Source organism: Ammospiza caudacuta, chromosome 9, assembly GCF_027887145.1.
Source record: "Ammospiza caudacuta isolate bAmmCau1 chromosome 9, bAmmCau1.pri, whole genome shotgun sequence".
Lineage (NCBI taxonomy): Eukaryota > Metazoa > Chordata > Aves > Passeriformes > Passerellidae > Ammospiza > Ammospiza caudacuta.
In genome coordinates, this window is record NC_080601.1 from 36,662,117 (window position 1) to 36,675,282 (window position 13,166).

At 44.4% G+C, this 13,166-nt stretch overlaps 1 protein-coding gene across 4 annotated transcripts in view; it reads left to right on the forward strand.

Moving 5' to 3' along the window:
* Nucleotides 1-13,166, forward strand: part of DOCK1 (dedicator of cytokinesis 1) — a 278,248-nt gene that overhangs the window by 75,651 nt on the left and 189,431 nt on the right. For all 4 annotated transcript variants that reach the window (XM_058810726.1, XM_058810728.1, XM_058810727.1 and 1 more), the window contains exons 24-26: nt 3,590-3,660; nt 5,287-5,393; nt 12,320-12,447. In XM_058810726.1, coding sequence (XP_058666709.1) covers nt 3,590-3,660; nt 5,287-5,393; nt 12,320-12,447 — 306 coding nt within the window. The remainder of the gene's footprint in view (nt 1-3,589; nt 3,661-5,286; nt 5,394-12,319; nt 12,448-13,166) is intronic.

Genomic DNA, 13,166 nt, shown 5'->3' on the forward strand with positions numbered 1-13,166 from the left:
TGGAAATGAGCTGTCAGTGAGAAAAGAGCAGGGTGGGCAGTGCAGGGGACTTATCATTGATGTGCAGAGGAGACACTGATAGAAAGAACAATTCCATTGCTCCTCATCTTATTTATTCTGCCCTTTTTGAAGGGATTTTTTCACCTTATATGATCTTTTGATACCATCACTGACTTGGTTCCTTCCACACAAATGTGACTTCCCTGTCAGCTCTGGACAAGGTCAGGAGAACACAATTAGCTGTTCAATTAATTGATGTTCACAGAGATCACTGTTGGAAATAATTCCATTGCACCTGATCTTACTTATTCTGGCTTTTTTACCACATCTGAAGGGTTTTTGCACTCAAATGATCTTTTGATACCAGCACTGCATTTGTTTCTCCCACACCGAGGCGATTTGGCTGCCACTTGTGGAGGCTTTAGGAGAGCACAATTAGCTGTGAGGTCATTAGGAGCCCATCAGTGAATTTATCTGAAATTTCTCAAAGGGTCCTGCTCCGGACAGAGAGCAGCTTGGGATGATTTAGGGAATGAGCTGCAGTTAGTCCATGGAAAGATAAATCCTGGGAATTGCCATCCCCTGCATTGGCTGTGCAGAGAGCTGTGCCCATCAATTATTGTTTCATTTATTCCATTTAAGGCAGAGCTTTGGCTTTTCTGGCCCTGCGTATTTTCACTCAGTGAGTTGTGTTTCTTGGCCCAGTTAATTACCTTTTTTCACAGTTTTTAAAGGAATCCTTGAGGCTCTGAGCAGCTCCATGGCTTCTCCTGGCAGCTCCTGCTCAGAGGGAGTGTCAGCTCATGGTTCTTCCCATACTTTCTGTGGAATAATTTGTTTTACACACAGCTGTGGTGTTCATGGAGGGGAAATTAATGTGTGTTTGTGTGGCTGGGGTGTGGAGGATGAGCCACAGCATCTCTGAGTTGGCTGCAGGCTGCCATGGCCTTGCTGATGTCATGCTGAGCCATGTGAATCACAGCCTGGGCAAAAAAACAAAATCCCAATAAAACCCCACAGCCAACAGAACAGTGAATGTACGAGGAAATCCAACTCGGGGAATATATCCATTATTTATGCCACACACTGGCTCATTGCTGCTTTCACTCCTTTTCATCCTTCCCCTTTGCTGCTTTATTTGTGTGCTTTGTAGTACTGGAAATGACTGATTTTGTGACTTGGTAAGGGTGGCAATAATTTGTCACTGGTTTTGCACAAAGAGGGAAGCCCCTTGGGACAGTCAGATTTTTATTGCAGCCCAGCTTGAAACTGTGTGTAATTATTGAGTGCGTGTGTGAGACTGATCTTGCCAGCTTTGGGTGTGCTGCTCGTGTGATCACAGGGAAATTACTGCAGAAAAATATTGGAATGAACACTGAGGCTCCTCTCTACTCTGTTTTTTTAATGCTGGTTGGAGTTTTCAGTGGTTAAGGCATCTCTGTGTAACCATGGAATTAAGATTTTGGGCTTCGTTTGCTGTGTGCTTCTTGTGGAAATGGGGAATTGGAACCTTTGTCCAGTGCTGATCGAGAGTGAAAAGTAATTGATTTAATTTCTTTAAATGGGAGAAAACCCCCTCCAGCCAGATGCTTATTTTTTTCCTGATCTTATATGGAAAGACAAGAGCAGGGTTTTTTTTTATCTGCTGCATTTCATATTCCTCATTTATGCATTGCAGTGTCCTGGGAATAACCAGCATTGCAATGGAGCTGCTGCTCACACAAAATCTCCTTCAGCTGCAGCTTGAGCAGAGTAAGATCTACAGCAAGAGCTGCCCTTCTACATGATTTAATACCAATAAAAATTATTTTAGTAGCCCTTTGGCCTGGACAAATACAGATTTAATCACGGGGCTGCACAGCCTCGTGGTCTGATCATCCTGTCACATAATGGAGCCAGCTGAGGTGGGGAATTGGGAAATATACTTCCACAATCTTCTTTAAATCTCCAGAATTAAACTTTAATTGGTTTGTCCATAAAGTAGACCGTCAGTTACTGCTAATTGTTGCAGCTCCAAGCTGTAAATGGCTGTTGTAAATAGTTTTACCCCACAGTAGTTCACGAGAGCCATTCAAGTGTTAATTTTAACGCTCGGTGTGAAATTTTAATTCAAGATATAAAATGCAAGCTCCTTTTTAAGATGTGTTACTAAACATTTATGGCTCTGTGCATGTGACTGATCAGCAAATAAACCCCCATTGCTGCCTGTGGTTCCTGACTGGTCGTAGAGCCCTCATCCCTCACTGCTCCCTTTGCAGAATTCCAGGGTTCCAGCTCAGGAGTCCTTCCAGCAGGTGTGGGATGGTTGATGGTCCAGCTTGGCAGCCTCAGCGGGTTGTGACTGAGAATTGGGTGCTCTGAAACTGCATCCAGCCCAGGGACAGGCTGGGGGTTCCCTTTGGGGGAGGGTCTCAGCCTTGGTGGCCTCTTGAGGTTCTCCTTGGGTGTCACCAAAGCATTGGTGTGTTACTTTTGAGAGCTCTGGGGTTGGGTGTGGAATGACAGGGGTTGTGTAGGAAAGGGGAGCTCTTGGGAAAGAAAGGAGTTGGGTTTGTGTTGGCTCCTCAAGCCTGTTCTCCTCCTGTGGCTCCTCTGCCTGCAGAAACCACCTGGGATGGGAAATGTGTGTCCATGCTGGGGGGTGTAAATTACAATAAGTTCTCACATCGCAGAGGGGTTTGGGTTGGAAAGATCTGAAAATTCACCCAGTGCCATGGCAGGGACACCTCCCACTGTCCCAGGTGCTCCAACCTGGCCTTGGGCACTGCCAGGGATCCAGGGGCAGCCACAGCTGCTCTGGGAATCCCATCCCATCCCCTTCTCACCCTCCCAGGGAACAATTCCCAATATCCCATCCAACCTTGCCTATTCTCAGGCAAAAATACACCTGTTATCAAACAATTTGGTTTACTCGAACAAACACAGGTAAGACAGACAAGTCTGGCTGTTCTGGTTTATATTTCAATTACTCTTGAGGTTTTTCCCTAGTCTGGTGCTCAGTGCATGCAATACCTATGAATTGTTGCTAAGAAAAAGATAAAATGAGTAAAAATCCTACAAACAGTTAAAATATTAAACATCTGTTTGTATCTTCCAAGCTCTTTCATGTGCTGTGCAGTGGCAGCTCCGAGTTCAAGGGGAATTGGGAAGAGCCAGGGTTTCATGAGTGGCTACCAAGAATTTACTGCAGGGAAAAAATGCTAATTAGGCTTTTTGTTTAATTTTTAAGCAGTGGAGTGAAAATTAAACCCAAACAACTCCAGCATGGCTGAGGAGGAGGATGAGAAAGTGCTCAACACAAGATGGGGATAAAGGGATTAGAGGAATCAAGACGTTTCTGTAAAATGTTGGAAGGAGCTTATAAATCTCCAATTTTGGTCTAGGTTTCCCCAGTTTATGAACATTTCATGCCTCTGTCTTATTTTAAATCAGTTGGAAAGTTTAATTTTCGCTGAGTTTCAGCTCAGGTGTCACAGAAAATGGTAAAACCAAAGCCACCTCCTCATGGGCAATTCTCTTCTTGCAATCTTTGCATCACCTTTAAACTCTTTAATTTTGTTAATTTGGTTTTTTTGGTGTTTTTTTTTAGGGTGCAGCACTGAAATACTTGCCAGCAATTGTCAATGATGTGAAATTGGTGTTTGATCCAAAGGAACTCAGGTGAGTAGAGTTAATTAAATGTGGAGTGCTAATTTTAGTTTGTAAAGATATATCTAAAATATACACAAATATATAAAATGCACATATATATATAAGCATAAAAACATACACTAATTATTTCATTTTTACATGTTACTACTATGTATAAAGACACAAAAATATATGAAAATATAGAAATATATGAAAATATAGAAATAAATACTGAGACAGTGAAATATAGATCACCTGAGAAGTTTTATCACTTTGATTTTATTGCATTTTTTTTGTCCCTTGCAGGTATTTTTAAGGGTTACACAAAGAGCCTGTTTTTTAAAAATAATGTGTAACAAATACCTGACAAACTTTGCAGTTCAAACCATGAGCAAGAGTTATTAATCAGGCAGCTGCCATTAAAAGTCTTAAGCTGGACCGTGATGCTTCATCTTTGATGTATAAGTTTCATGTAAATAATAAAATAATAAATAATTCAGTGATTCAGTTGCTGGATCGATGTCTCAGTAGCTCATAAACATGGCAGTGTTGTTAGTAAATAAAAAGGACAATGACAGGATATTTAAGGAAAAAAAAATGGAAAAGCCAAACAAAAACTGGTATTTCAGCAGAACTTTTAGCTTAAAGAGAAAAATACAATTTTATTTTTTATGGTGTTGTTACAAACTGAAAAAAAAAACATTTTAAATCTAATTTTACTGCACAAACCCTTTTAAATTTTGTGTAGCTTTATTTTTATGGTCTTGTTGTGTCAGGAGAAGGAAAAGAGATAAAGCAGGGATAAAATAAATAAATATAATCTTAGTCTAACATTCCAGTGGCCTGAGGAACCTGGCATTTTCCTTCTGCTTGCCTGGGAACTGTGAATTGTTTTACATCTACACTTCCCTGGGCTTAGCAAATCCAGATTTGTTGAGCTTCTGGACTAAATAATAATTTTGGTATGTGACAGCAAAATTCCTGGGAAAAGAGAAAGGAAAATGCAGGACTTGGCCTGTTTTACCTCAGATATGACATTTTTCCTATAGTATTACCAATCAAAATTGCAATTAAACACTGGCAGTATCTAAATTGAGGTTGACTTAAGTCTCAATAGGAAAAGCAAAGAACCCAAGATTTTAGGAGGGGATGGAAAATTATTGAAGAGTCTTGTCAACATTAGGTGGGAGCTCAGCTGATGAGTGTGATGGTACCTTTTCCTAAAATGTCCATTTCTGGGGGTTTTAAATTATTAATTATTTTTTGTTGGTAGCTTACAATGTCAATTATCGCCTTTTTTTTGGCATAATCACGAACATGCTGATTAATGTGAAGCACAGGAAAACTTGAAACCTAAAACCTTAAATGAAACATGAACAAAGAGTCTAAAACTGAGGTAAAAGGGAAGGGGGGGAAATGACATTAAAAACTAAAGAAATTTATTGAAAACTATGCATGATTCTCTGATTATTGTTTTTTTTAAATATCTCAAAAAAATTGAGTCTGCCCATCCAAGAGCAGGAAGTTGTGTGTCAGGTTCTTTATGGATGATTGTGTCCTGCTGTTTTTTCCATGGGTTTTAACGGGTTTTTTGATGTATTATTTAGTGGGATTTTGCTTTTGTTTGATGTGTTTTTGCTTTCCCTGTGTGTGCAGCAAGCTCTTCACCGAGTTCATCCTCAACGTGCCCGTGAGCCGCCTGACCATCCAGAAGCTCTACTGCCTCATCGAGATCGTGCACAGCGACCTCTTCACCCAGCACGGTGAGCAGGCACCAGCCCAGCCCTGCTCCCTGTCCCTGTGCCCTGCCTGGGCCCTCCTGCTGTCCCTGTGCCCTCCTGCTGTCCCTGTGCCCTGCCTGGGCCCTCCTGCTGTCCCTGGGCCCTCCTGCTGTCCCTGTGCCCTGCCTGGGCCCTCCTGCTGTCCCTGTGCCCTCCTGCTGTCCCTGTGCCCTCCTGCTGTCCCTGTGCCCTCCTGCTGTCCCTGTGCCCTGCCTGGGCCCTCCTGCTGTCCCTGGGCCCTCCTGCTGTCCCTGTGCCCTGCCTGGGCCCTCCTGCTGTCCCTGTGCCCTCCTGCTGTCCCTGTGCCCTCCTGCTGTCCCTGTGCCCTCCTGCTGTCCCTGGGCCCTGCCTGTGCCCTCCTGCTGTCCCTGGGCCCTCCTGATGTCCCTGTGCCCTGCCTGGGCCCTCCTGCTGTCCCTGGGCCCTCCTGCTGTCCCTGGGCCCTCCTGCTGTCCCTGGGCCCTCCTGCTGTCCCTGTGCCCTGCCTGGGCCCTCCTGCTGTCCCTGTGCCCTCCTGCTGTCCCTGTGCCCTCCTGATGTCCCTGTGCCCTGCCTGGGCCCTCCTGCTGTCCCTGGGCCCTCCTGCTGTCCCTGTGCCCTGCCTGGGCCCTCCTGATGTCCCTGGGCCCTCCTGATGTCCCTGTGCAGCCTGGGACACGTTAAGTCTGTTCCATTGGAAGGACAAGGTGGAAAATCCAAACCCAAGCCTGGTTAGGGTGGCAAGAGACCTTAAAGCCTGTGCTGCCCTTGGCTTGGTGGGCACCTGTCATTGTCACCACTAATAATGGAGGGATTGCTGGTTTTGGGCTTCCTTTTTCTTCCTCTGTGGAGGCTGGGATTGAAGGCACTTGAGAGGACAGTTCACATTCAGACTCAGGTGTTCATTGTTTCTTATCAATGTTACAGCCTCACCATAGTGAGTTCTGCAGTATTTCACTAACAAGGCACAAAATGGCCAACTGTCTCTTGTTACAAGGACTTTTAAGGCTAAACTATCCAATTAAGAAATGACACCTAGATTATTTTCACTTTTAGCCCAATAACTAATGACTCTGAGTCCACAATGTGGACTTTTTCTGCCCAATTACAAAATACCACCCAAACCCATGGAGAAGAAGGTGAAGAAGAAGGACAAGCCTCTGCCCTAAAACCTCCATCTTCCCCCATATATGCTGCTATATTCTAAACCCTTAAACTCTTAAGTTTTCCACCATGTGACATTACACACTTCTATTCAAACTCCACACCCACAGTCTCAGTTCCATCATTCCATTTTGGAGGCTTCTCCATGCCCCCAGGTCAATGCAGTGCTCTCTTGGGGATCAGTGCCTGGCAGCACAGAAAACTTAAAATTCTCAGCATCCCGAACTCCAGCAAGAAATGGGACAATTTTCAGGCTAAGAACGATTTACTGCTCAGACAAACATCAGTCTCAGAGTCCCTGAGATTTCAGAGGAGCAAGCATTTGGCCATAGCTCAGAGCAGTCACAAGTTCTTTGTTACAAGGCAATCTGGAACTTTCTAACCCCATGGACAGCAGCCACAGGGTTTATTTTGCTTTTCTGACCCATCACCTTTACTCACTTCTGCTGCACTGAGGATGCTTTTGTCCAATGGGCTTCTGTCTCACAGGCACACATCTGCTTCTGTTCTAACTTCTGAACTCTCAGCTCGTTCCATACAGCCCCACCCCTGCATTATAAACCTTCACCATCTCATCAGTGCAGTTTCTCACTCACTTCAGGCAGATTCTTACTTACAACTGTAGAAGCATAAGTTTATGATTTTTCTGCTTAATATCTGTGTTATATTTTTACATCAATCCAAGGCTGCAGATCAAACCCTTCAGTGTCTGTGGGAGTTTCTGCTTTTCCAGTTCTCACAGTCACTTTCCACTATCCCAGGCTGCTCCAGTCCCATCCAGCCTGGCCTTGGGCATGAGGAAAATCACTTCTTTACCATTTGTTACCTGCAGTCTCAGTTAGGAAAGTGCAAAATTACAAAAAACACCTTGGGATTTGTTATTTTCAAAGGGCACAAAGCACCCAGGTTTTTGGGCTCTGTTGTAACTTTGTGTTGGGGTTTATCAAAAATCATCAATTCAGCTTTTGTGCTCAGTGAAGTTGTGTGGGGGAAATGGAGCTTTGGGATGTCCCGTGTGCCCTGGAGCTGTTCCCTGGCTGAAGGGAAGCAGAAACCTTTCAGAGGGTGCTGTTCATCCATGCCTTGTTATTTTCTGCTTTCCCATTAATGGGCCAGTGAAAGATAAGCTCAGGCACTTGTCCTACAGATTTCCTCCTTTGAGGTGAAGCACTTGATTCTTTTTCAGGCTGGCTGCAGGTTAAACTGACCCAAACAAAGTGTTTGTGTGCTGTCAGGGAAGGTAATGAGGGAGCAAATAGGCACTGCTTCAGTGGGAGGATTCTGCTCTCAGATCACAAAAGCTGAGACTGTTGAGTGCTGATAAAACAAATTTTGCTGGTTCCAGTTTAAAAAATCTTGGTGGATTGGCATTGTGGTGGTTTTATACCACTCTTAAAATCTCTGAAAAACAGTTCACCACCTGTGTCACCATGTGTGGAAATTTGGTACAAACAGCAAGTCCAGACTTTATCTTCACTTCTGAAATGATTTGAAATTATTCAGCCCTGAAGTGCTGGATTTTCAAGAAGTGAAAGGAGGAATGCAAGTGGAGTTGCTGGTGTTGAGGCCTGGGTAAAATGGTGTCCTCAAGAATAATTTAATGTTTCCTGGCTAGAGCTGTGCTCTGATCAGTGTTACTTATTTGCTTCATTCATTCTCAGCTCTCTGTATAATAATTTTCCTTTCTCCTGGCTGCTCTCAAGTTGCCAGGACTTTGGGGCAGAAGTCAGTAACATCAGGGATCATCCTTTCCTCTCCTTGGGAGGAAGAAATGGAGATAACTCGGCTAAAACAAGAACCAGAGTGTAAGACACACTCCTGTGGTGCATTTCCGTATTAATGTTTGCCCTCCCTCATTGAAGCAGTTCCATTTTCAGAGGGAGAGGTGGGAATTGTGTGTGGCTGGTTTGTTTTTTAAACCTGACTCCCAAGCTCAGCCCTTCAGGGTGCAGGGAATGGTGCAGTCCAACATTATTGAGCTGCTGAGAAATTTAAATGGATCTGTGTTAATGGGAGGGTGATTAATCAGAGCCCAGGGCAGGTTTGCTGACAGATCTCTGCTGCTTAATGGCTCTGAGATCTTATCAGGAGGCTCCTCAGCTGGGTTTTCCTGTCACTGCTTGTTAGGAATGTCCTAAATCCAGCAGCCTTGGTGGGGCTGGGATGCACCTGCACTGACCCAAACCACTCTGGGGTTCCCAAGGATGTCTGGGGGTTTTTATTCAGTAAACAAAGTAAAGGCTGCTCTTGGCATTGGTGTCACAGAATCCAGACTGCGTTGGGTTGGGAGGGACCTTAAATCCCATCCAGTGCCATGGCAGGGACACCTCCTGCTGTCCCAGGTGCTCCAGCCTGGCCTTGGGCACTGCCAGGGATCCAGGGGCAGCCACAGCTGCTCTGGGAATTCCCAATTCCCAATCTCCCATCCAGCCCTGCCCTCTGGCACTGGGAGCCATTCCCTGTGTCCTGTCCCTCCATCCCTGTCCCCAGTCCCTCTGCAGCTCTCCTGGAGCCCCTTCAGGCCCTGGCAGGACTCTGAGCTCTCCCTGGAGCAGCCCCAGATTTCCCAGCCTTTCCTCACAGGAATTCCCAGAATAACCAGGTTGGGAGAGACCTTCATGATCATTGAGTCCAGCCAAGCCCCAACCCCTCAACTAAACCCTGGCACCCAGTGCCACATCCAGGCTTTTATCAAAGCGGAGAGGGGCTCCATCCCTCTCATCTTCTCACTGCAATTCTTCATCGTGATCATTCTCTGAAGTTTCATAAACATTCAAATTCCCTTGAAAATAAAGCAAACCTCTATCCACAGCCTTTTTAAAATTCAGATTTTCCTGTCCCTCTCTCTGGGGGTTGGAGTTCATTACTAAAATGTTCTTGGCTGCCCTTCCTGCTTCTCACTGATTGAGGAATTCTAAACTGATAGGGAATACTTCCATATAAGCTGTCACCTAATCCTGGATCCTGTTGCAAAAATGACATTTTCTTTTCTAAAAGCAATATGCACTGCAGGATTGTGGACTTAGGGAAGGCTGGCAAATGCACAGAAAACTTCATCAGCCTGTTTCTGGTGGAGAAAAAAGGTTCTAATTCTGTGCTTGGAGAGGTCCAGAAGGTTTATTTGTGTCTCCAGAGGAATTAAAATTTAAAATACATGAATTTGTGAAGCTTGAAGGATTTGGGGCTGAGAGGGGAGGGTGTGAATCAGTTTGCTGAAGCATTTTAGTGATGTTGTTGAGTGGTGGATGATTCACTGGGGAATCTGGAGAGTTTGGGACCTTGGATCAGAATGGAGACTGGTGGTGGGGTTTGTGTATCTTAAAAAAAAAAAGATGTAATATAATAGTTAAAATAGTAATGGTTTGGTAGTAATATAGTAGTTTATAATGTAGTTTTAAAGTTTATTCATATTTATGAATACAAATAGGAACATGTGGTAATTATATAAATAAGTAATATTTCCATATAGTAAAGTAGAAGTAAATGAATATATAAATACTTTGAATGTATTGAATTGTAAATGAATATATATACTTTTCCAGAAGAAATGAATATATAAATAGCATTTATCCCTACCTACATATAAAAACATAATAATATAATTATATATATAATGTAAATAATTATATAATTTTCACTCCACTACTTAAATATTAAACAAAAAGGTATAAATATAATTTTTCCCTGAGTGAGGAGCAGTTTAATAATAATTTAGTGGATATTTTCAGTGCTCATGGTTGGGAATTAAATGAAGTGTCCTGTCCTTGCAAGCATCAAGGTTTTGGTTTATGTAAACAGTGATTTGTCTGATTTGTTTTGTCCTATGGAGCTGTTGGGATTTGCTGTTGCTTTGTTTTCCAACTGACTTCCAGCTGATTGCCAAGTGAGCTGTGGAGCTGCTGGAGTTCCAAAGAGAAAACCCAGGGATTTTTCCATGAGGAATTGGAGCCTGTTGAATTTTAGTAGACAACATCCAGCATTTATAAGAGTTCTTATGGTTCAATTATGACTCAGCTCACAGGCTGTGGGGTGGAAACAAAGTTACTGAGCACAGGTTAAATTTTTTTGGCCACATGAACTAAATGAACCACAAAATAAATGGATTTATCAGTGTCCCAGGAAATGAAATGTTTTTATTGACACAAATTTATGGTGTGTATTCACCTGTATTCATTGAAGGCTTTCCTTGGGTGCTGCTAATTGGTAATTCCTGCTACAGATGAGTATTTGATTCTCTCTTATTAAATCACCACGGGCTGGACTGTGCTCTAGAACAGATGTGGAATCACCATTGTCTGTGATCACTGTGCAGCTTGGGAGCAGGGTCTGATGTTCTGGACCATGAAGGTTCCCATTAATCAGGGCTGGGGGTGTTTGTGGCAGGCAGGGTGATGAGGGTTCACCTTTCCTCCTCTGAGCTCCCAGGTAATCAATGCAGAGTGCAGAAGCTCAGTGCTCTTCAAAGCAGTTCCTAGCAAAGATGCACTGAAAATCTCATCTTTATTTGAGGGATGTCACCACAGCACTGGGTTGGTTGGAACATCACAGAGCCATGGAATGGTTTGGAAGGGATCTTAAAGTCATCCCATTCCACTGGCAAGGACACCTTGCAGTGTCCCAGGTGCTCCAGCCTGGCCTTGGGCACTGCTCTGCTCTGGGCACCCTGTGCCAGGGCCTTACACCCTCACAGGGAGCAATCCCTGCCCAATATCCCATCCATCCCTGCCCCCTGGCACTGGGAGCCATTCCCTGTGTCCTTCACTCAGCATCCCCTCCTGGCAGGAGCTGTGCAGAGCCACAAGATCCCCTGAGCCTCCTTTTCTCCTGAGTGAGCCCCCCCAGCTCCCTCACCTGCTCCTGCTCACCCTTGGGATGATTTTGTGGAGTTCCCTTTTTGCTTCCCCCCATGTTCTCAGCAGCCCCAGGTGGGAGCTGAGGAGCTCTGTCAGCCCCACCCAAGGGAACAGAGTGTTCTGTGCCGGTTGTGTCATTGCAGACAAGCCCTGGGACAGATAATCACTTTTCCCTTTCTCAGAAATGCAGCTTGGCTGCCTCCCCCATTGACCAGAGCAGCTCCAGCCCTGCAGTGGGACTCAGAGTGACTCAGATATTAAACTGATCTTTGCCCCCTCCCTGCCAGTGGGGCTCAGCAGGGCTCTGGAACATTTCAGCCCTCTAATTAGGGCCCTTTTAAGTTATTAAAGACTGATTCACCTCACAGGCTCTGCAAAGACATGTTCTGTGCTTTCCTGGAGTGCTCAGCAGCTGGGCTTTGGGGTTCCTGCCCTCCCCTGCATTGGGGGACAGTTCACATTGCCCCTCTGCCCTGTGGGGTTTTGCTTCATCTGCTGTTTCCTTTCCTAGTCCAAAATCCAGGGAGCAACACATCCTGAAGTTTCCCAAATGCAGAGGCACAAGGCTGTGATGCCAGAGCATCTCTGGGGCAGATCTACAGAACCAGGCTGTTCACTGGGCTGACATTTATATGGATAATTAGTAATTAATTTTGACTTGGTCATTCCCTCCATGTAGGAACAGTCTGAGTATTAAGCAAGGAAGGGGAATTTTTATTTTTTTAATTGCAGCAAGTGGTCAAAGGTTGGAGCAGTTCAGAGGCAGAAGTTTTTAAGGTGAGGTGAGGCTTTGGTTGAAAAGCTGGAAGATAATTTATTTTTCCCGATTTTTTTGTGTCTTATGTAAGCACTGAAGCACATCAGCCTGGAGGCCCTGAAAGCTGTGTTTGTAACCTCGTGTTTTGTGTGCAGACTGCAGGGAAATCTTGCTGCCAACAATGACAGACCAGCTCAAGTATCACTTGGAGAGACAAGAAGATTTGGAGGCTTGCTGCCAGTTGCTGAGTAACATCCTGGAAGTGCTCTACAAGAAAGACGTGGTGAGTGTGGGCTGCCTCTGTGATGAGTAACACTTCACAGAAATTGTTTTAGTAAAGTGAATTAAGCAGGTAACTCGTGAAGCTTTAGGGTTTTATTTTTCTTTTTTATAGCCTCCTCCTAACCAGCCTTTTCTAACTCTCAGTTCTCCAGTGATGAGGATGAGGATGTGTTTGTGGCATCTCACATGTCACATCCAGCACAGCACTTGTTGTTTCTGAGGCACATCCAATGCAGCTTTTCTGGTTGATAGTGAAGAAATAAATGTCCTTAGGAGTTAAACCTTCCTCATTTACTGTGCCTGGCCTTTTCCAGGTGGAAAATGTTGTGTTTTGGTGCTTTTTCTTTTCTCCCATGGACATTTTTGGAAGTGTGCATTTGAGCTGTGTTGTTGCTGACACGGTTCCCAGACGTGCAGCATGTGTAATATCCCTTTATTTTGCATAATAGTCTCTTTTTTGCTTTCACTTGACCTCAACAAACATACAAATATTGGTGCTTTGCCAGAGAGCTGCAGTGATTTGATGCTTTCCTGAAATTTGTGCTGCTGCTGCTGCCTGAACCTTCAGTGCTGTGTAGAATCATACACTAATTCAGCTGGAAAGGACCTCAGGGGTCAGCTACTCACATCCTCTCTGGCATCTTATTTAATTGGGTTTTTTTTAGGTTTTCCTCTGTTTTTGTTTGTTTTTGGGAGTAGCTCTGTGTGGCTGCTTCAGAG